The sequence below is a fragment of the Budorcas taxicolor genome, chromosome 21 (assembly GCF_023091745.1).
Source record: "Budorcas taxicolor isolate Tak-1 chromosome 21, Takin1.1, whole genome shotgun sequence".
Lineage (NCBI taxonomy): Eukaryota > Metazoa > Chordata > Mammalia > Artiodactyla > Bovidae > Budorcas > Budorcas taxicolor.
The window spans coordinates 71,499,635-71,522,315 of NC_068930.1; the positions used below are offsets into that span (position 1 = coordinate 71,499,635).

The following is a 22,681-nucleotide window of genomic DNA, read 5'->3' on the forward strand; positions in this document are numbered from 1 at the left end:
GTTGACTGCAGACAGAAGGTCTGTCTCCCCACGCACCCAGGGGCTGGCCAGAGGTTCTGTGCTGACTGCCTTTTCCTGCCCACTGTACCAACAGGGAGACTGAGGCAAGTCTGAACTGGGAAAGCCCACTGCCATGGTTACAGAGCAAAACAAACTTTGACCCTGGTTTCCCTGAGGCCCCTGGCCTCACGTGCCAAGTGAGCATTGCCCCACAGCCTGCACCCTGGCAGATAAGGAAAGGCTTGTTCCACAGCTTGAGGTGTTTGGGTTAGATGTGCAAGGGACTTCCCAGCAGCGAAAGTTGTATGCTACCACAGGGCAGGTGTCAGCCTGGAGTGAGTGTGTGGAGGGGTGGACCCTGCCAGTCCTGGCTCTAGACATGAGGCTGCAAGGAGCATACTCAGGCCTGACCCCTGCAAACCTCCCTCTTCATCTTTCTCTCTCAAACCCGTGGCACTGAAATTTGGCTCCAGCCTGCAAGCAAGGCTGCTAGGAAACCCCGTTTGCATTGGCAACCTGGGGCTCTCCAAGAAAGGGGGTGCTGAGATGGGAGATTGACAGGGAGTCGCTGATGAAGGCCGCACCAGCTGCCTCTCCCCCACCCTCCCCCCTGCTGGTTTCCTGGGGGGTCAGTAGCAAGTGCCAGGCACAGCCTGGCCAGAGGCGGGGCCAGAAGGAGGAAGAGGAGAGGTTGGTGTTCCAGGCCCTGGGAACAGTTGTGGGGTGGGGTCGGGGCGTGTGAGTGCTGATGCTGGCAGGTAGCCCTAGTCTCATTGGGGAAACTGAGGCCAGCACAGGATGGGGATCTGCGCTGCTTCACCCCAGGCCCCAGCACGGGTGGCCTGAGGTCCTACAGCCAGCGGGGGCGTGGGCAGGTATCCAAGGGGCACCTCTTTCCCTCGGGAGCAGCAGGGGACTCACAAGCCAGCCTGACCCCACGAGTCAGCCTGGTGGCCAGCAGAGTTCGGATAGGAGCCGTGCTACAGGAGGCCTTGCCCTGGCTTGGTCCTGGCCAGCTTCCCACGGGGAGCCCCTGGCACCCTCGACAGCTTTGCGTTCCCAGCCCCTAAAGGAGACCCCTCCTGCAGCCCCGGCCCCATCCCTGACTGACGGGCCTGGCCCTGCCTGAGCCCCTGGGCTGCAGGCAGAGGGTCCCGGGCTGGTTTCTGAGCCAGGCGTAGTTCTGCCACTTGCTTTCCAGTCAGAGGCTGTAGGCAGGTTTTGTCAGCTCTCTGCACCTGTTTTTTCCAGCTGCAAAATGGGGGTGCTGCCTGTGCCTCCCAGGCCAGGAGGAGTGAAGCAAGGGCCTGCCATAAAGCCAGGTTTGGGCCCCATGACCCCATGTTCCCATGGGCCTGGCACGAAGAAGCAGAAAAGACCCTGGGTGCAGGGCTAGGGGGCTCTGTCAGTGAGTCCTGAGGTGGGCGGGGCCGTGAGTGGGGAACACCCCCAGGGGAGGCGGGGGAAGCGGGGGCTAAGCAGCCTGTGAGCGGCAGCGGGAAGGCTGTAGGCAGAGACCCAGGCCCAGAGCCAGAAAGGCAGGGTTTTCCTGGCAGGACCCTCCATGCCCAGGTGTCTCTGTGTGCCCCGGCTGTGTTCCTGTGAGCCCAACAGAGCGTGAGGGGCTGGGGTCCACTTCCCAAGGCTGAGTTGGGGTGAATAGGAGGCTAGATGGCAGCTCCTATGAGGGGTGCAGCCAGGGAGGCCAGGGACTGCAGGCAGGACCGAGGCCAGGGCACCCCGGCTGGCTCGGGTCCAGGGCCCTGGCCATTGGCCATCCTGTCCCAGGCTGGGGGTCTGTGCTCAGGACCCTGCCCACCACCACATCCCAGGAGGCCTCACGAAGAGCCAAGTGTTGCCCTGGCCATTCTATTGTCCGGGCCAAGCACTGGGCAGAGAGGGCTGGCTCTCAGAGCTGCTTCCGGACTTGAGGACCAGGTTGTCTGGCTGATAAGGAAGCGTGTGTGAGTGTGTGTGTGTGTTCACAGATGTGTGTGTTCCTGGAATGTGCCAGCCCTTGTCAGCGCCCAGGGATGGTGGTGGTGGGGGGCTTGCCCAGTGTCTGTTCCTCTGTGCAGCAGGACATCCTGAGTGCCCCCAGAGCGTGGGTCCCAGGCCCCACCTAGCCTGGCCACTCCCTTCCCCCTGCGCGGCCCCCTGCTCTTCCCCCTTGGGCTCAGCTTGGCTTTACCATTGCCCACATTTCCTGGGGCTCCTTTGTGGATGGAGGGTCGTCTCTGGCCCTGAGCCTGTGGCTCCTTGTTGAGCCGGGGGTGAGAGGGTGCGGGGGCCAGCTTGCCCAAGGCAAGACGCTCAGCTTCAAGGACAGGAAACCCAATCTGCTGACCCAAGACCGCCTGGGCGACAGGAGGGACCTGGTGTTCCCCTCACTCCACCTGGGTGTGTTCCCTCTGTGGCCCTCCTCCCAGCCTTGGGCCAGCCCTGCTCAAGGGTGTTCCAGTCTCTGCTGCTATCTCCTACAGCAGGTGAGCCGGCCCGGTCCTCTCTGAGGCTGGGTCCCCTCCTCTGTGACACAGGAGATGCTGGGAGGCTGTGCCCAGCAGGAGCAGAGCTCAGGGGTAGGTGGGATCGGCCAGAGACCCTGCAGGTGGGGCGCCAGGAGGGGCAGCCAGCCTGCCACCTCCGTGCCCGCGCATCCTCTCCCTCCTCCTCCCTCGTCTGCTGACCCTGGCCCCTTCCTTCCTGGACTTCATGGGGCCCCTGGACACGTGGGCGGCCCCCTCGGCGGCTGGGATGCAGTCCTCACAGAGCCCCCATAGCTGCCCCAGGGGAGAGGGGGCTGCAGGGTCCCCAGGGCCACACTGTCCCCTCTCTCACCTCCTCCTTTACTACCTCAGAGTCCTTTAGGGACCTCCAGCAGGTCAGAGGGTCCCCCTCCCACCGAGGTCAATGTCTGCCCACCGTCCATTGGCCCGGGGGGAGGAGCTGGGACTGGGCCGCCTTGGACTAGATGGTGCTTCCCCAGCCATCTCCCAGTGTCGAGCGCTGGGTGGCCGGCCTGTGCCCTGGTACTGGGCAGGGCGATCAAAATTAATATAGATTAGTTGATTGCAGATCAATTGTAAATCAACTGTATTTAAATTTTTTTAAAAAAGGATTAGGCTCTGGATTCAGACACCTCTGGGCTGGGAGCCCAGCTCTGCACCTTGCTAGCTGTGTGACGTTGGGCAGCTTACTCCACCTCTCCGGGCCCCAGCTCCTGGTATAATGTGGGGAGCATTACGGGAGAAAGTGCAAATGTGCAGAACGAGGCCCAGCCTGCCTGTCTGCACTCCCTCAGGATGGCAGTTATTGCTATTTAGATGCACCCGCTCCTTGAAGCCCTGTCTGGCAGCCCCCTGAGTGTCTGCTCTGTTTCTAGAAAGGATTGAGGCCAAAGGGGTGAAGCAATGTGTCTAAAGCCCCAGATGGGGGACTTCCCGGCGGTCAAGTGGTTAGGACTCTGTGCTTTCATTGCCAAGGGCTCGGGTTCCATCCCTGCTCAGGGGAACTGAGCCCGCACAAGCTGCTCAGTTCAGCCAAAATCAGGAACCATAGATGGAGGTGGTGGGATGCCCCAGGGCCCAAATGGTCTCCGTGCCTGAGCCCCTACCATCGTGCCCTCCTCTCCAAAGAGGAAAGGGCAGAGCTCCCCGATGAGAGGTGTTCCAGCATCGGACTAGAGGAAGGGGAAGGCCCGGTGGTGGTTTGGGGCAGGTTCCCTCCGCCCTCGGCCTTGGCCGCCCTGCGCAGCACTGGGATTCCCACAACTCCTGCCACATGACCCGCTCTGTCCCTGGTGGGACTGTTTGTGGAGCAAGGCTGTTTTCCCGGAAACTGTGTTGTTGAGGAGAAGAGCCCGGGCAGACCCGGGTCTGAATCACCGCCAAAAACTGCTGTGGAAAGCCAGGGCCTTTTAGGAAAGAGCCCAGGCCACTGGGGCCAGTAGATTCCCTGGTGCCCTGGAGGCGGTGCCGTCCTTAGCAGGCCACTGGGATTGGGGTTCTTATGCCCAGCGGGCCCTGCTTTGTCCCATGTGGCCCCAGCCACCTCTAGCACCTCCAGCTCTTTCTCCTCAGGCCTCATTTTCCCCATCAGGCAAACACAGAAAGGAGTGCAGGGCCTGGCTTCCTCCCTGGAGGAAGGGTGGGCTGTTAACAAGCAGACAGCTTCGTGGGGGCCTGGGAGGACACTGCCTGTCTGCGTGCACCTGCCCCGATGGGGGCTCTCCTGGGAGGGGCGGTCCTGGGAGGGTGGCTCCTGGTCAGCTGACCTGACCATCCCGTGGTCCTCGGGTGGTCAGGAGACTCGGGCCAAGGTCAGGTGCCGCTGCCAATGACCCTGAGCAAGTGACTTCCCCTTTGGGGGAGGCTGGGTGGCAGCAGAGATCCCAGCCTCAAGGCCTCCGCTTTTTGCGTCCACTTGTTGCCTCCAAGGCTCGGTTTCCTCACCTGTCAACAGAGGATCCCATGGCTCTGCCCAGTGCACTTCGGGAGCGAGCGGGGACAGCCCCGAGAAACTAGAGGCCCCAGCAAGGGTCCCGAAGAGAAGCAGCGCGCGAGCGGGAGCTGGGGCCTGGGAAGCGCAAAGTCATCGCAGGAAGGGAAGTGGGCGGGGCCGTGGAGGAGCCCCGCCCCCGGCCCTGCCCTCCCGCCGGATGGTCCAGGGGCGGCCAGACCCAGCGACCCACAGCCCCGGTGTGTTCCAGTCCCATCCCGCACGCACCGGGCTTTCTTGCACCTGCCGAGCCCTGTGGCAGGATGCGCGCCCTTCTGCCGTCCCCTCCCCCTCGCCCTGGGAGCTCCGGGAGGGGGAATCGAGGGAGGACGATCAGCACACACCACCTGGCCCCTGTCAGCCCCTCCTGCTGCTGCGCAGGCTGAGGGCGGAGACTCAATTAACCGACCGCACGAGGTCATGAAACAGATTGGGAAATACTTCTTTTTTTCAAAGATGAAAAAGGAGTAGAGGGCAGTAAAAAAAAAAAAAACCTTCCATTTCTGCATCTGAGCTTCCTTGCCTGGCAGACAGTCCTTCCTTGCGTCTGACTTAAATGCATCAAGCTGTATTTCAGTTGATCTGTGTGTGTGCGCGTACTCAGCCCTATCTGACTCTTTGTAACCCAATGGACTGGAGCCCGCCAGGCTTCTCTGTCCACGGGATTCTCCAGGCAAGAATCCTGGAGTGGGTTGTCATTTCCTCCTCCAGAGGATTATCCTGACTTGGGAGCGAATCCATGTCTCCTGAGTCTCCTGCATTAGCAGGTGGGTTCTTTACCCCTGAGCCACCTGGGAAGCTCTGATCGACATTAGGGGGGTAAACAGCAGCACACTCATTGGAAAAGACCCTGATGCTGGGAAAGATGGAGGGCAGAAAAGAGTGACAGGATGAGATGGTTGGATGGCATTATTGACTCAATGGACATGAGTTGGAGCAAATTCCAGGATAGTGAAGGACTGGGAAGCCTGGTGTGCTGCAGGGTTGCCGTGGGGTTGCAAACCGTGGAAGACGCATGAATGACCGAATCACAACGATATGTTAAGTGCGGGCTCGCAGCTCCACCAATGAACGTCACGTGACTGGACCTTTCTGTGCTTTGATTTCTTCGTCTGTGGAAAAGAGATAATTAAGGAGCACCCATTTCATCAGATTGTCTGATGCAACCAGTTAACGCATACAAAGCACTTAGGAAAGAGCCTGATGCCTGTGGAGGGGGACACAAGTCAGCTGTCTAATCAAAAGAACCCAAAGCAGGGTCTGGCAGGGCTGGTTGAGTTCCCAGGCTCACAGCAGCATTATTCACAACAGCCAAGAGGTGGCAGCAACCCAGGTGTCTGGGGACAGATGAAAAGATAAACAGTGAAACGCTATTCAAGCTTTAAAAGGAAGGACATTCTGACACATGCCGCAACACAGATGACCCTTGAGGATCTTATGCGAAGTTATGTAAGCCAGTCACAAAAGGACAAACACTGTCCATTGGATTCCACTTGTATGAGCTACTTTGAGTGGTCAAGTTTAGAGAGATGGGAAGTAGACTGACGGATGCCAGGCTGGAGGGAGGCTGAGAAAGGGGAGGTCATGTTTAATGAGTGTGGCGTTTCAGTGTTGCAAAGTGAAAAGAGTCCTGGAGCTGAATGGTGCTGACGGCTGCGTAACAGCGTGTGACTTACTGCCACTGCACTGTGGACTTCCAATGGTCCAAAAGGGGCATTAGGTTACGTGGATTCTACAACAGTAAGAAAAGTCACCTGTCATTCCCAAGCAGACGGAAGGCGTGTGGTGTCCGGGGCCTCCCAAGTCCTGGGTTGCATGCAAAGAGCAGACCATAGCTCTGGGCCAGGTGTGGGGGCACTTGACGTCTGGGCTGGACTTGGGGGGTCTGCTGCCAGTCCACCCCTGCCTGCTGGCCTCCTGCCAGGTGGAACCAGCCTGCAGCCTGAGCCCCAGCCCCCTGTGGAGGAGGGTAATGGGACAGCAGCTGACCAGGGACACTCCCAGCTCGCATCTGATGCTCATTTCCTGCAGAGGGTGGAATTCTTGGCTGGCCTTTGGCTCCTTCTGGAAGTGTCTGGTCTCCTGAGGACTGTTTCCTCATCTGTCAAGAGGGAGTAAGAATAGCTCCTGACCCCTGGGCCCCACTGACGGTCACACCCCTTGGCTGTCCAGGCGGCCCTATTGTTAGAGGGTTGCCCTTGAGCTGGGGGCTTCACGGACGTGACGCTTGACCCTCATGCCAGAACTCAGGAAAGGGGAAGTCACTGGGGCAGCCACAGGAGGGCGAAGCAGCATCTCCCATGCCCTGGTTGCAGCCTGGAGCTCGGGTGAGGCCCCAGGGAGGGAGTGAGGGCATCATGGCAGCTGGGTAAGGGGGTGCCTAGCCTGCCCGGGCGTGTTCTTCCTGCCCCTGCCCATCAGGGTCTGGAGCTCTGAGGGGGTGGTGGGTCTGTGAGCCTGACGCTGTTCCCTCCTCCATGACCCAGAGCACTTTGGATTCTCCAGCGATTTCCCAATCTGGGGTTAGAAAAGGAGGCTGGCAGGGAGGACTGGGGATTGCCCAATGAGGCCACGGCAGACAGCCACGGAGGCAGTGGGCCAGGACCCCTTGGGTCGTGGCCTCATTACCCTCTCCGGCTGGATGGACTTGCTGTGGTTGGGGGCAGTCCTTCAGTCTTCCACTCGACGCACTGGGAGCAGCTGGAATGACCCCCTGTGACTGTTGTTTCAGATCTAAAAAATGTCGCCCCTGAGGCCACAGGTGAGAAGGGGCTAGAGTCTGGCTTACTCCAGCCTCCTGAAGCCCCCTCTTCCCACAACAACCCCCCCCAACCCCCTCCTACACTGTCCAGAGACAGGATCGATGTCCAAGCCCCAAACTGGCCCCCGGCTGCCTTTCCCAAGGAGGAAGAGGAAGTTCTCAGTTCCAAGGGGCACCCCCATCTCCCCCCTGCCTTGCCCACTTGGCCGTGCCTCCCAGGCTGCAGAGCTTTGTGCCCAGTTTCCAGGGGGACCAGGCAACCAGAGGGGAGGGGGGAGGGGGCCACACAAAAGGGAGGGAGGAGCAGAAGCTCTGTTAAGGAGCAAAAAGGAAGCCAATGCCCAGACGGGAAATTCCTGAGCTGCAAGGTCCTTTTCAGAGGGCAGGAATTTCTAGGATGTGAAACAAGGAAGAGGTCCTCTTCCCCAGCTCCCCTCCGGCCCCTTGACTGACCCAGAGAAACAGGCCTCAGATGGGAAACTGAGGCCCAGAAAGCAATGTGACCTGCTGAAGGCCACACCAAGTGAGGACAAAGCCAGGCTGAGTGAGACTCAAGCCTGAGCTGTTGGGACCCCCACCTGGTGCCTTTAGGAGCATGGTCTGACCCAGCTTGGGTCCCAGAAAGGGAAAGCGCTTCAGTGGGAGTCCTGCAGGCCTGGCTGTGGGTTCAGACCCCCATTTACTGCCTGTGGGACCTCAGGAAAGTCACTCACTTTTGTGAGCCATTTCCCCTTTTTAAGGAAGCCTGGGCAATGAGAATGTATGCCAGGCACCAGCGCAGGTGCTCTGTCAAAGGCTGACCAGCACCGAGTCCCTTAGGGAGCCTCCTCCCCAAGGATGTGTGTGGCCACAGTGACCCTCAGGGTGTGAACACTCTTTCTGGAAGGGGTGATCCTCCGAGCGGTCAGCCTCAGAGTTAGGTGGGACAGTCCCCAGTACCCCGCGGGAGGAAGGGGACTCCCCACAGTTGGGGGTGAGCTGGGTTGCTAGGAGGTCCTCTGAGCTGCCCGAGGTGCTGGCTCTGTGACGCTTGAAAGTGGTTCTCAGTGCAGAGCCCCTTCCAGTCCGCCAATCAGAAGCTGTTGTCGGACAATGGGTCAGCACCGAACCCATACTGTCCGCTGGGGGTGCGGGTCTGGGGCCCCACTCAGGCTTGGCGACAGCCAGCCCCGACACCCCGCCCAGGCTGGTGGGAGAGAGTGAGCCCTTCCCGGACACCCCAGCTTGGCAGGCTTCGCCTCGCTCAGGGGGTGCACGCGCGGCCCCGGGCGCGGGACCCGGGCAGCCCCCCATCACACTCTCTCGGCTTTGGCCTCCGCCCGGGGGTTTTCCGCGGGGACGGCGGGCGGGGCGGGCCGGCCCGACGGGGGTGGAGCCTGCGTCTATTTCAGGCGGCGCCCGGCTCTGGGGCGACAGGCTCGGCCCGGACACAGTAAGTGACCTGCGCTCGCGGTGCGTCTGGTGCGTCCGCCCCAAACTCTCCGCGCGGCTGCCCACCCGCCCCGACGCGACCCGCGTCTCCGGCCCAATCCCGGTAGGGAGTGGCTGGCGCGATGGAGGGAACCCCGCGCCGAGAACCCCAGGTCTTCCTCAGCCCGCCCTTCTAGGGAAACTGAAGCCTTGGGGCTCAGCTGCTGCGTCAGGGAGCAGAGGGTCCAGTTAGATGCTCCCAGCGGAGGGCTCTGTCCTGGGAAAGCCGGGAGGAGGCGGCTGTGGGAAGGGGCCCTAGTGTCCCTTCCTTTGCAGTAGGAGGGGCGGGGGTGGCCCAGGGCGGGGTGGGGGCGCCTGGCTGTATGACAGAGGCCGAGTCACTTCACCTGCCGAGCTTGAATGTCCTCACGTGCAGGGACCAGGGAGGCTGGCCTGGACCTCAGCCCTGACCCGGGGGAGGAGAGTGAGAGTGTGCGTGCCCGCATAGAAACTGGGGGAGCTGGGCGGACCAGGGAGGTGCCCCAGGCTGTGGCCACACGGTGTGACTCGGAGCATACCCCTTCCTGTCTGAGTGTGCCCAGCCACTGGCCTCGGCTGAAAGGAATGCCTCTCCTGCCCTCTTATGCTGTGTCCGGCCACCAGGGTTAGCCTCACAGACCCTGGGACACAAGACTCAGACCCTTACTGGGGCCTGGCCAGGGGCCAGCGTATGCGGCTGTGTGCTCCCCTCACAGCCTCCTTTCAGCAGCACTGTGAGGAGGGCTTCTCCTCCCCACTGCACAGATGGGAAGACTGAGGTCTATGAAGGCAGGGTGGTGTCTGGTCTACACCCTAGTGGATGGTACAGCCAAGCCCACAGTGGTCTCTCTTTCTGCTGCACCAGCGGCCTCAGAGTGAAGGCCTGGGCGGGGGCCAAAGGGGCTGCTGCGGACCTTGGCGCGGGAGGAGATTTTGTGCCCCAGAGGCGAGGAGGAGGTGGTGATGCCCTGCAGGGACCTGCAGGAACCAGGTCTGGAGGCTGGCGGGAGCCTCCCATGCCTAGGGACGGAGGAGGCGGGGCAGTGAGGCAGAAGTGAGGCCAGTGGGTCCGCAGCCACCCAGGAGGGCCCTCCTCCTCCCCTGGCGGCGGGGGGAGGGGCTGTGTGTGCGGGGAGAGGTGGCACCTGGGCCCAGGGTGAGGCTGAGCGCCCTTGCCAACCAGCCGGATCAGCTCCTGTGGGTGCCTGGCATGAAAGCGACATGGATTGGGAGGGATGCTGGGGGAAGGGATGGGCAGGGCAGAAGTGCCTAGTGGCCTTGCACCTGGGGACCCTGGCTTTGGGGCTCCCAGGAGGACCCTCAGCTTGGTTCTGGAGGGGAACTCGCAGCCCAAATGGCACCGGCTGGCAGCTGAGACCCAGCAGTGTAGGATTCTGCCCCCGGTATCTGGTGAGGCTGTGGGAGGAGAGAAAGCCCGGCTTCCTGGCCACTGAGTGGCTCTGGTCAAGCTCGGGGCTTTGGGACGCGTTCCTGGGAGGATGGGCGAAGGTGGCTGGGCTGGTGGGAAGGCAGCAGGGGATGTGGAAAGTCTGATGGGCCTAATCCCACCCCCTACCCCACCTCCTGCTGCCTCAGTTCCCCTTTCTGCAGGGGTGGATCACCCTGTGTGCCTCGCAGGGCTGCTGCAGGGGCGAGTTGAAGCCGTGCTGTATGAGTCACGACTTGGTGTATTTACTCTTGGGTGGTGGGGCAGGCCCTGTTATGGGTCACCGCAGTTACCAAGGAGGCCCCTTCCCCTCTGCTCCCCTTTCTCAGCCCTGCCCTGCTCCCTTCCTTAGTGTCAGCCGCGTTCTCCTCCACCGGACCTGGCTTCCCCCACGGTCAAGGCGCCGGGGCGGGTGCTGCCTCTCTGGATGGTGGCGGTGGCCAGTGCCTGGTGAGCGGAGTTCCAGGCTGTTGACCATGGGGGCGTTTTAAGCCTCTGTGAGCTAGTTACGTGAGATGAGGAAAAGAGCACCCCTCCTGGAAGGCAGTGTGGACGTGACGGGATGGGCACTCAGGAAGGGCCCAGGAAATGGAAGCTTCTGTGGTGGTGTCGTCACCCCAGTTGGGGAGCAGGCAGGGTGCGGTGGAGCTGCGAAGCTGGAGTTTCCTGTCTGAGCTGCTGTGTGACCTCAGACAGGCCTGCGCCTCCTTGGGCCGCTTGTCCCTCCAACCTGGGAAAGGGCTTGAGGGGGCACTGTGGTTTCTGTAGACCTGAGCCCCCCAAGGTCATAATCGGTGTCTGGCCCTGCCTGCCTCGTGGTCCCAGCGGGAGCAGCCCTGTTTCTGCTCACCACGTTTTTCTGGGACCCCAAGCCACACGAGTCAAGAGGAGAACTGAGCAGATTGGAGAATGGGGCTGGGGCGGGATTCCTGCCTCAGTCCAGCCCCTAGCGCCCTGTGACTGTTCTGGACCTCGGTTCTCGCTCTGTGCAATGGGCCAGCGGCCGAGCTCTGCCCCCTCCCCCAGGGTCCCAGTGAGCCTGTGGTCCCCCTCCCTGCCCAGAGGATGGGCTGACAAGGAAGGATTTGCCAAAACGAAGTCCCCTTCTGTCTGGAGCTTCAGGGAGGGCCTGCGGGTTCTTCGGAAGTGGCGTCCAGGGGGAAGGTTGAGTTGCTGGTACCCATCTGGGCCAGGAGACAGCCAGAGCCCTGGCGGTCATACAGGTGAAAACAGATCAACCTGGCCGCACGCTTGGGCTGGGGAGCCAGGGGCCAGTCCCCCGGAACCACTGACCCTCTCATTCCCTCTGCTGGTCAACCTGCAGGCCTGAGTCGGGGTGATGCTGAAGATGCTGACCTTCTTCCAAGGACTCCCAGGCCAGCAGCCTGTGTCCGGGGCCCCTGACTTCCCCAGAAGTGCCCAGAAGTTGCCCTCTACCTCAGAGGCAGAGTCTGAGGCCTCCATGTCGGAGGCCTCCTCCGAGGACCTAGTGCCATCCCTGGAGGTTGAGGCGGCCGCGGACAGGGATGAAGACGAGGCCGGCAAGAAGAAGAAGAAGTCGAAAGGCCTGGCAACCATGTTCAGCGTCTTCACCAAAGGGAGGAAGAAGAAGGGTCAGCCCAGCTTAGCAGAGACTGAGGGCGAGCCTGAGCCCAGTCCGCGGCCGCCTGCCCAGCTGCCCACAGGTAGGCGGGAGCCCCCTCCCCAGGCAGGCAGGGTCTGGGCAGGATGGAGGCCCCGCTTGGCCGGGACAGAGCGGGCAGGGCACGTGGGCGTCGAAGGGCCTCCCCTCCCTGCTTTCATCTGCTGCCCCCTGATCTCAGGATCTGAGCCTGGTGTCCCCTGCCCGGGCTGGGACACCCCGCATGTTTTGGGGGTCTCGGCCCCTGGGAGGTGACCGGGGCGGGGAGCGGGTCTCGGAACCCCGGGCCGCGCTGACGCCGTGTTCTGGCCGCAGTGGAGGAGCTCAAGGCCGACCTGGAGCGCGGGCGGCTGGAGGCGGCGGGGCCGCTGCTGGCGCTGGAGCTGGAGCTGCAGGAGGCCGCGGCGGGCCTCGCGAGCGAGGAGGAGCTGGTGCGGCGCCAGAGCAAGGTGGAGGCGCTGTATGCGCTGCTGCGTGACCAGGTGCTAGGGCTGCTGCGCCGGCCGCTGGAAGCGGCGCCCGAGCGGCTGCGCCAGGCGCTGGCCGTGCTGGCCGAGCAGGAGCGCCAGGACCGCGCGGCGGCGGCGGCGGGGCCCCCGGGGTGCCCGGGGCTGGCGGCCACGCGGCCCCGAGGCTGGCTGCAGCTGTGGCGGGACGGCGTGGCGCAGGCGGCCGCGGAGCGCCTGAGCCGGCGGCCGCCCGCGGACGCCGAGGGCCGCACGGAGGCCGAGCGCGCCTTCCTGCACATGGGCCGCACCATGAAGGAGGACCTGGAGGCCGTGGTGGAGCGCCTCAAGCCGCTCTTCCCCGCCGACTTCCACGTGGTGGCCGCCTACGCCGAGAGCTACCACGCGGAATTCGCGGCCCAGCTGGCGGCCCTGACGCAGTTCGAGCTGTGCCCGAGAGACACCTCCATGCTGCTGCTCTGGGTGCAGAACCTCTACCCCAAGTGAGCTCGGGCGCGGGGTGCCGGGCAGGCGTTCCTTGGGCGGGCAGGGCCTGGGTGTCACCAAGTGAGGGAGTCCGCTGGGAGAACGACCCAGGCGGGTCTGGAATCAAAGGGGCAGGGCTTCTGCTGGGCCTGCTTTGCCCCGGGAATCCTTAGTCTCTCTGGCCTTAGCTGCATCCCACAGTTGGGGAAACTGAGGCACAGAGAATGGGGGCAAGGACCTCATCTTTCATTTCTGAGTTTCCAGTCTGAGTTAGGGGGTGAAGCCGCCTGTGATCAAGACTCAGGAAGGGCTGTGGCCAGGAGCAGGGGCCCTGACCTGGCCTGGGTCAGCCCAGGAAGCCAGTTCGGAGGAGGAGGTGCAGGATTCTACCTGCCGCAGGAGGCACGGGCTCTGCTCTGGGGCCGCTGACAGTCTAACAGAAGTAAGGGAGTGAGGCAGGGGGCAGCGAGGACAGGCCGGGAGAGGGAGAGGCGGGCTGGTGTTCCCAGCAAAGCGAGCAGCCCTGCATGGCCCAAGGCTGAGCTGGGAGGCCTTCTGGGAGCAGTGTGGTTCAAAGCAGGCCGAGGGAGCACTCCGAGGTGGGATGGGGGGCACTGTGCCTGTTGGGGAAATCCCCACTGTGCAGGGTGTCCCCCAGTGGCAGAGCTGAGTTCTGGCCACCGAGGCCTGGAGCTCTCAGTTTGGGAGGGGCCTGGTGCTGCCATGGAGAATCCCCGGTACCAACTGGATTCAGATCCGGGCATCCCCTGATACACCCAGACCCCATGCATCCCTGAGCATGTTGCTGCCAGTATCTTGGCTTTCTCTGCCCACCGAAGCTGGATAAGAAAATCCGGAGACAGAGGCAAGAACACAGCAGGCTCCTGCCTCCAGAACTGTGTCCCTGGCTCCATGAGGAACCTAGGGGATCCTATAGCTGGGGGCTCGCAGTGTGTGGTTGGAGATGAACAGAGGCATAAGATCCTGCGTGCTTCTCCTCAGCTGTTTCAAAAATAGTCATCAGGCTGGCGTTGGGTAGCCCGGTCATTTGGGGCTGGCAGTCTGCTGGCCCAGCTGTTGGGTCCGTTGTCTTTTGTGGACTGTAGTGAGACGTTCTTTCTATAATGCAGAGGAGAGAAAAGCGCGAATGGGTGGTCTGCAGAGACGGTGCTGTGACGCTGGGCCCCGCGTGCAGAATGTTTCGAGGGGCCCTTAGGTGCAGCATGGAATCCTCAAATCAGGTTTAATCTTTTGATAAAGAAACTTAGTTACAGACGGCAGATCAGGAACAGGTCAAGAACTGGAGGAAAAAAACAGCACGACACCTCTTTTTTCTTCTTTTTTCCCTTATTTTACTGCAACAAGCATGTCCCTCGTTTGATCAACCTGGGTAGGGAGAGACTTAACCTGCAGTGTGGATCGGCTCAGGGCTGGCCCCGCTTGTAGCATAAAGCCTGCAGGAAGCCTGGAGGTGTAGACCCTGTCAGCGATGTCTGAGGCTCTCAGGGACGTTAGTGGTCTCGGTTGGTGCTGGTGGGACAGCCTCCAGCAGGGCCCGATGAGGACCAGGTGGGGGTGGTGAGTAAGGAGTCAAGGAGAGCAGGGAAGCTGGCCCGGGGCAGGGGATGCCAAGGAGTCCCGCCAGCCGAGCGGGTTCCTTCTTGTTGGTCCTGACTCACCAGGAAGTGCCGGGCCTGTCCCGTCTGCCCCTCCACCTTCCTGTCCCGGTGACCTCTGGGGCTTTAACCTGGGACCCCCTGGGGTCAGTGCAGCCGGAGGCTGAGCCCTGAGAGGAGGAGACGAGGGTGGCTCCGTGGAGGTCCGTGTGGCCAGAAGTCTGGGGAGCAAAGGGACACAGCGCATCCAGGCTGGGGCTGGGGGTGGCGGTGTGTGGGGCAGGCAGCAGAAAGGGCTATTCTTGAGCCTCAGGGCAGACAAAGGCCCTAAGGAAGTGCCAGGGCTGGGCAGTCCCCAGGGGGCTCTGGGACCCAATGGAAGCGCCACAAGGATGGGTGGATATGCCTCCGTCCAGGAAGAGGTTGGGGAGGGGCAGACAGCCATTCCTGCTGGGACTGGCCCTCCTCTGGGGGCAGCAGAGCCTGTCTGAGGGGGAAGGCAGGGCAGGGCTGGTGGGATGCAGTGGGAGCACCGTGGGGGATGGTGGGAAGGAGACAGAGGGTGAGAAGGGGAAGTGGAGCCCTCGGAGCAGGGCTGTCAGACCGGAAATGTGGTTCTGCTGCTGCAGGGGGAGGGGGGACTGCTGGAGGCAAGGCAGGGAGTCTGGAGGAGGGTCCTTCGGTGTGCCAGGCGGGAGATGGGGGCTGGGCCGTGGGGTGCCTCTGGCCGGGTGCTTCGAGGCTGATGGGTTTCGGGAGCATAACCTGGAGTAACAGTGGACGCGGAGAGAGAGTGAACGGAGGCAGGGTGATCCGGGGTTCGGGGCCTGGATCGAATTGAGATGGAGAGGCAGGGGTGGGAGGCACTGGAGGGAAGGCAACTGAGCTGTGCAAGGCTCTGGCCAGGACGGGGGGACAGCTCTGGTTTTCCTCACGCCAGCCGCTCTGCCCACAGTGACATCCTCAACAGCCCCAAGCTGTCACCCGAGCTGCAGGGAGTCAGACTGGGGACCCTCCTGCCTCAGACCCAGATCCGGCTGCTAGAGGCCACGTTCCTCTCCAACGAGGTGGTGAGTCCAGGGCCAGTGCTGGGCGGGGCTGAGGGGGGGCGAGCAGGGAGCCTGGCAAGGACGCCCCCGTGGGCTTCGCCCTACCCTGAGAGGGCCCTTCCTCCCCTCCAGGCCAGCATAAGGGAGCTGACAGCCCGAGCTCTGGAGCTGGAGTCGGAGCGCTGGACCAAGGATGAGGCCCCACAGAGGCTGGACGGCCGCTGCCACAGTGAGCTGGCCATCGACATCATCCAGGTAGCGCCCGCTGCCCTGCCCGCACTGGCCTCATCCCTATGGGCAAACACGCCTGCCACTGAGCACACACCCCCTTGCTCCATGTCTTACCAGCGCCCACCCCTGCCCCAGCCCTAGAGCAGGCGGGCTTCTGCTCAGTTTCACCCCCCCCACCCCACCCCTGCAGATCATTTCCCAGGGCCAGGACAAGGCCGAGAGCATCACCCTGGACCTGGGCACGCAGATAAAGCCCTTGCTGTTGGAAGAGCTGGCCAGGTTCCTCAGGAGGTGGGTGATGAGCATACATGCCCAGAGCAGGTCTGGGGGCTGAGGGGTCCCTGCCGCCCCCTCTCTCAGAGTTCCAGTCCCTCCCTTGGGCCCCAGGTGGGGATGTTAGCTAGACCAGCGCCCCCTCCCCGCCACTAGGGTGTCTGTTATTATGGCAGGAGTCCTTGTCCCCGTTGCATGACCCACCAGGGCGCTGAGAGCCTCAGGTCATCTGACCCCCACCCGCCCCCGACCCCGCTCAGCAAAGCCCCTGGAAGAGCAGCCTCCAACTGCAAAGATGCCCCACAAGGGACTGAGGCCCTGGCCCCCCTCCAGGTGATGCCCCCGGTCCGCGCCCCGAGTTCTCTTGGCTGCCCGCCTCCCAACTTCTGCCTGCAGCTCTAGAGGGGCCTGGGGCTCTGCAGCGCCCTCTCCAGGAGCTCTGCAGGGGCCCTGGCCGCGCCGGGCTGAGCCTGTGAAGCCAGTTCCGGGATGCCTACTGCGCCCGCCGTGTGCCGCGGGGGCCCGCGTGTGGAGCGGGAGGCTGGCCGGGCGGCTGCGAGGCTGCCCTTGTCCCAGTGTTTGTGCTGCGCCTACGTGTGCCCTTTCCCTTCCACCAGCTACCAGCGCGCCTTTGATGACTTTCTGGAGCGATGCAGACAGCTGCGAAATTACAGGGCCAATGTCATCGCTAACATCAACAACTGCTGCCCTTTCCAGTAAGGGCGCTGGGCAGTGGGGGGAGTGACTGAGGCTGCCTGCCTGTGTTGGTGGGGGGGGGGGGGCCGGGGGGCGGGGCCGGGAAGCCTGCGGGTGGGGAGGGCGGGAGGGGGTGGGGGTGCAGAGGGGCGGGCCGGGGGGAGGTGCCTGGGATGGGGGAGGGCAGAGGAGCAGCCTAAGCAGCGATGTTGAATTAAAATGAGCAGGGTGGAGAGGAAATGCCCGGGCTTACAGGGCAACAGCAAGCATTTGTCTAGTGCTGGTGGGTCAGGCGCTCACGCAAAGGGTTTCATTTATCCTGTCAGCAACCTTGTTAAGTAGATACAGTGACTGTGTCCATTGAACCATGAGCACCCTGACTATGGAGAGGCTGAGCCACTTGTCCTCAGTTAGAACAGGATGTGGTGTTAGGCGGGTGTTAGGTGGGAAGGCTGGGTCCCGCCTAGGGAGCCTGGATGGAGTGCCTTGGTTTTGCTCCTGCTGGGACAGGGGAGCCAGGGAGGGTTCTAGAGCGACGGTTTAGGGAGATTCGCCTGGGGCTCCCGGGCTGTCTGGATTTAGGGCTGCAGGCTGGACGGGGCTGGCGTGACCTCCCTGCCTCCTGTGCTTCCAGAACGTCTGTGGAGCAGAGGTGGCAGACACCACCAGACCTCCGGAGCTCCCTGCTGAGGCCCCTGAATGAGCTAAAAAGCCATGGCTTTGACACTCTGCTCCAGAGCCTGTTTGGGGACCTGAAGGTAGTCCAGCCTCCTGCCCCGCGGCACGTGCTAAGTCTAGTGCTGGGTTCGTTGGGGGAGGGCCTAGGGGGTGGTCAGCAGCACGTGCTGAGTCTAGTGGTGGGGGTGCTGGGGACGGCCTGGCGGGGTCGGCAGCATGTGCTGAGTCTAGTGGTGGGGATGCTGGGGAGGGCCTGGGAGGGTAGGGTGGGGCATTGGGCAGCAGAAATGAAGACCTGGCTGGAGGAAGTCTCAGCATTGGGCAGATACAAGGAGGCTGGTGGCCCCCGTGACATTGAAGTCACCCCCTCCTTCAGCCTCGGGCTTGCCCTGGGGTGCGAACAAGAAGCCTCAGAGCCCCTCCCTGTTTGGACTCCACCTAGTCCTCAAGCTTGCCTGTAGTTTCCCCTGACGCCCCCAGGCCCTCCTGCCCGACCCTGCCTCCCAGCCAGGACACTCAGAGCCTCTGGCGGCTCCCGCCACATCTGCGGGGGCCAGGGCATCCCCAGAGACCCTTAGTGCCTATACCCCAGGAGGAGGCCGGGGTCCTAGGGGAGGGAGAGGGGGCACTCCTGCCTGCCATCTGGGGGAGCCCCCCTTCACCCCAGTGCCCTGCGGCTGCGGGTGGCCAGGCGGTGACCCTGGATGACTCGGCAGGGTCATCATCATCATAGGCCCAGCCAAGCGCAGGGCTGTGTTTAGGCAGGAATTTATTTATTTAAGGAGGGAGATGGTGGAGAAGGCCTCAGGGCAGGCAGATGGCAGTCCTGGCTGGTCAGCCTTGGAGAAGGGGACGCAAACCCGGCCTCCACTTCCTGCTGGAGCGCCCGAGGAGTCCTTAATATAACCCAACCCCTGTCCCGGCCCCGTGTGTGTCTGTGCATGCGTGTCTACTGGGCAGGCCCTTCCTCTGCCGGGTGTGGCCACACAGCCTGACCCTCTCTTGTAGCCGCTGTTCAAGAAGTTCACGCAGACCCGCTGGGCTGCCCCCCAGCAGATCCTGGAGGAAATTGTCTCTGCCGTGGCCGAGAGGATGCCTGAGTTCTCAGAGCTGCAGGACTGCTTCCGAGAGGTGAGGGGGTGCTGGGCTGCCGGTGGGAGGACACGAAGGCAGGCGTGTGTGTGGGCACACCCGGATGCGCTTTTTCACTCTGGCATCCGCCCCTCCCTGGACCTGGCCTTCAGGGAGGTGGTGGGTTCCCATGGCCCTGCCCGCTCGCCCACCCAGGAGCTGCTGGAGGCGGTCCACCTGCACCTGGTAAAGGAGTACATCACCCGCCTCTGCAAGCGGCGCCTGGTCCTCAAGACGGCGGAGCAGCAGCAGCAGCTGGCGGGGCTCGTCCAGGCCAACGCCCAGCACATCCAGCAGTTCTGCGCCCAGAACGTAAGCCCCCGCCCACCCCCCCACCCTCCCATTGCGGTGGGCTGCCCTCCTGCTCCAAGCTCTTCACGGGTAGGATAGCCCCTCTGGGCCTCTCCAAACCTGATGAGGTCTGACCCGAGCCTCTCTGGGCCCCCGGGCGCGCTTCCGGGCAGGGCCAGCCTCTCTCAACAAGCCTGTGCCTGCAGGGCTCCCCGGCCACCTGGCTGCACCACGCCCTCCCCACGCTTGCCGAGATCATTCGCCTGCAAGACCCCAGTGCCATCAAGATCGAGGTGGCCACGTATGCCACCTTGTACCCTGACTTCAGGTGAGAACCGGGGCCTCCAGGACCCGGGGAAGGCAGCGTGCTCCCGTGGTTCCCTGCTGCGTTCGGAGCATTGAGGGTGTGCAGAGTGAGTCCCTGAGGGTGGACAGAGCGCAGATAGATACTGGCCACTGTGCCCAGATCTTTACAGCGGCTGTTCACTCGGTCCTCGCTGCCACCTGCTGGGGCTGACATTCTTCACCTCCATCGTCCAGATGGGACCTGGGCGGTGTGAGGAATGTGTCCAGGGTAACGTGGCTGGTCAGTCGTAGAGCCGAGACAACAAAGCCAGGCATCCGGCTCCACACCGCATGAGCCTTTCCTTCAGAGGGGGATCCGAGACCAGAGGGACCAGGGAGCTGCTGGAGGCCGTGGCACGTCCGTAGTGAAGCTGCGGTCCGCCGGTCAGCCTAGGGGTCCTCCGAGGCTTGACCTGTGTCCTGGGGCCTCTGTTCTAGAGTGGAGGCTCAATCCCTGACTGCCTGAGGATCTGGTGAGCCAGGGCAGCAGTCTCTGTGGGTTGAGTCCTCCGGTGTAGTCGGCCTGTCCCAGCATAGCCTGGTCCAGCTGCTGGCTGATCTGGTCCACCTGTTCAGCCGCCCATCCAGTTACAGACTCACCCGTCCATCTATCCATCATACAGGCCCCTGCTTACCCATCTGGACGCCTATCTGTGTATCCAGCCATCTGGTCACGCACTCATCTACCCATCTGTCCGTCCTTCCATCTATCCATCCATCCACCCATCTAGTCATCCACCTGCCCCCCTATCGTCTATCCATTCACGGATCCTTGTATCCACCCAGGCCACCAGCAGTTATCAAGTGGTCTCCTACTAGCTACCGGCTCTGTTTAGGCACCAGGATGCAAGGAGGTACAAGGCACACCAGGCCTTCTGACAGACAGACAGTCAGATGAGGGTTAGCAATTAATAGGTCATCAGGCGAAGGAGTACTATTTGCAAGTTTTAAAGATTGTTTAACCAAGGTTGTGAGTGGCGGGAGGTGCTGACTTTAGAGCTGGAAAATCCTCTCTGGGGAGGTGACTTGTTCTAAATTTTACTGTTTACTTTTGGCTGTGCTGGGTGTTTGCTGCTGCGTGAGCTTTTCTCTAGTTGCAGCAAGTGGGGACTGCTCTCGAGTTGCAGTGCCCGGGCTTCTCATGGTAGTAACTTCTCTCATTGCGGAGCACGGGCTTGAGGGCTCATGAGCACAGGCTCAATAGCTCTGGTCCATGGGCTTAGCTGCTTGGTGGTATTTGGGATCTTCCCAGATCAGGGGTGGAACCCATGTCTCCTGCACTGGCAGGTGGCTTCTTGACGGGGAGGTGACATGTTAGCTAAGTGCTAAGGGGTGAGAAGGAGCTGGTTACCTCAAGGGCCTGGGGACGAGCGTTCTGGGAGGAACAGCCAGTGCAAAGGCCGGACCGGGCAGGAGCTTGGCACCGCCTGGAGGCACTGTGGCCCGTGCCGCCCAGGCACAGGGGGTTAAGCAGAGCAGGGCACACTCGTGGGCAGGGGGGTTGGCTGCTAGGCCCTGTGGCTCCAGCCAGGAGTCTGGGGAGCTGGGAAGGGGTGTGAGCAGGGGTGTTGGTGAGCGGGCCAGAGTGACGGGACCCTGTCTTTACCAGCAAGGGCCACCTGAGTGCCATCCTGGCCATCAAGGGGAACCTGTCCAGCAGTGACGCCAAGAGCATCCGCAGCATTCTAGACATCAACACGGGGGCACACGAGCCCTCCAAGGCTCTATTTTCGCTTATAAAGGTTGGTTAGCTTTTTCTGTGGCCTGACCTCCTTAGGAGTGCCTGGCGAGCATGGGATACCACTCCGTTTGGGGGCCGTCAGACCAGCACCAGCATCACAGCCCCAGGCAGCCCCTCTGGGAGTCCTGACTTCTGCTGCTGCTTCTGCCCAGGCCTGGCCGAGGTGTGGGCCCCTGGGCCGCTGGAACTGGATAAGCCATGATGTGTTGACCCCCCCTCCTGTGGGGCAGGAGCCGTGAGGGGAAGCTCTGTGAATGAGAGTGGAGTTGCATGCCCTTAAAGAGGGGTCAGGAGGGTGTGTGGCTCAGGGACCCAGCTCCGGGATCACCGCCTGTCCACGAGGTCCTGCCACACCTGCCTGAGGACCGCCCTGCTCAGGCTGGGCCTCTGGCCTCCCCAGCTCCTGAGCGGGCCCGAGCCTCACCCCTCCTGCCTGCTCTGGTCCAGGGCTGCGTCGAGCCGTCCTCAGCCTGTGAGTAGAGCAGAAGGAAGATCTGGAGGAGAAAGGGGAAGATGAGCTCCTGTCTGGGAAGGTGTGGGGGGGGACTGGAAAAGGGCCTCTGGGAGGACAGGGCAAGTGGGGCAAAGCCAGTGTCCGAGCCCCCGACCCCTCTCATTCCCCTCGGTGTCCCCTGAGGATGGGCCTGGGAGGGCCAGGACCTGCTGGGTTTTCTCGGGCTCTGCCTCCCCCGACAAGGGGCCGACCCAGGGATGCCTCTGTGGCTCCTCCCTGGAAGTCAGGCTGAGGTCGGGGCAGGAATATCTTGACCTCTGACCCCTTGGCCTCTGGGTCAGTTCCCTGTTGCCAATCTAACAAACTTCCACAGTTTGGGAGCCTAAAACAAGAACTTGCTTTCAGTTCTGGAGGTCAGCAGTCTGACGTGGGTGTGGTGGGCTGAGGCAGGCGGTTCCTCTGGAAACTCTGGCAGGGAAGTGCCTTGCTTTTTCGTCTTTAGAGGCCAGCCTCCCAAGTTTCTTGGCTCGTGGCCCCCTTCCATTTCCAAAACCAGCAACGGCCTGTCAAATCCCTTTTGCATCTCAGCACTGCCCTCCTACTTGCCCCTGGTGGTGACCTTTAACCCACCAATGACCTTTGACCGGCCCAGGCACTCCAGGATCCTCTTCTGATGTTAAGGTCAGCTGATTATTAATTCCACCTGACAGCCTTAAATCCTCTGCCGTGGAAACTAACATAGTCAGTGGCCCAGGGGTTAGGATGTGAGCATCTTTATGGGGTGGACATTATTTTGCCCACCACAGCCTTCACCCATCCCCTGCCCTGTGGAGTGCCTTATCCTCCCCAGGAAAGCAAAGGTTCACTCACCCTCCTCGGCCTGGGGCAGTTGAGACTCAGGCGTGACCCACCCTGCCTGTGCCTGCGGGAACGCCCCTCTGTGACTGGGTTTGTAGCCGGCTCTCTTGGACTCGTCCCCCTCTTTCCAGGTACTGTGGCCAGAAATTGGCCCGTGTAAATGGTTCACGAAGGCCTTTGTACATTTGTAGAAGTTTGCAGGTTTGAGGTTATTATTATTTTGTGATAGTATGCGTTTGTATTTTTTTTAAGAACAAACTCTTGGTTTTCATAGCTTAATATAAAGCTGATTTCAAAAGTGACTGTGGAGTGATTTCTCTTGGGAAAGGCTTTCTCAGCCTCGTGGGGTCTGGCAGACTCTGTCCCCAAGCGCCTCCTGCCCACCACTCACTGTGAGCGTGACCTTTGGGAGGGTCTGCTGTGGGCCAAGGCCCCTCACTTCACCCTTCAGTTTCCTCACCTGGAGGTGGTGATCACGAACCTGTCTGACTTCCCCCACAGTCCTTTACAGAAGAGGGGGACAGCGACATTTCAGCTCTGTGTGTCAGGCCCAGCGGGAACTGGCTCTTGTATTCCTGGAACTGACCTCG

General features: G+C 62.0%; 1 protein-coding gene across 2 annotated transcripts; it reads left to right on the top strand.

Moving 5' to 3' along the window:
- Positions 1-8,656: 8,656 nt before the first annotated feature.
- Positions 8,657-22,305, top strand: LOC128067022 (tumor necrosis factor alpha-induced protein 2-like). Of its 2 annotated transcripts, none has more exons than XM_052660149.1 (12): positions 8,657-8,690; positions 11,479-11,839; positions 12,112-12,745; positions 15,300-15,414; positions 15,526-15,648; positions 15,815-15,915; positions 16,515-16,613; positions 17,228-17,351; positions 18,280-18,402; positions 18,559-18,714; positions 18,900-19,021; positions 20,648-22,305. In XM_052660149.1, exons 2-12 carry the CDS (start codon positions 11,494-11,496, stop codon positions 20,787-20,789), a joined length of 2,085 nt encoding a protein of 694 aa, XP_052516109.1. In that variant the 5' UTR covers positions 8,657-8,690; positions 11,479-11,493; the 3' UTR covers positions 20,790-22,305. The 2 variants fall into 2 exon arrangements, with proteins under 2 accessions (XP_052516109.1, XP_052516110.1); XM_052660150.1 differs by lacking the exon at positions 8,657-8,690 and adding an exon at positions 8,695-8,841.
- The last annotated feature ends 376 nt before the right edge of the window (positions 22,306-22,681 follow it).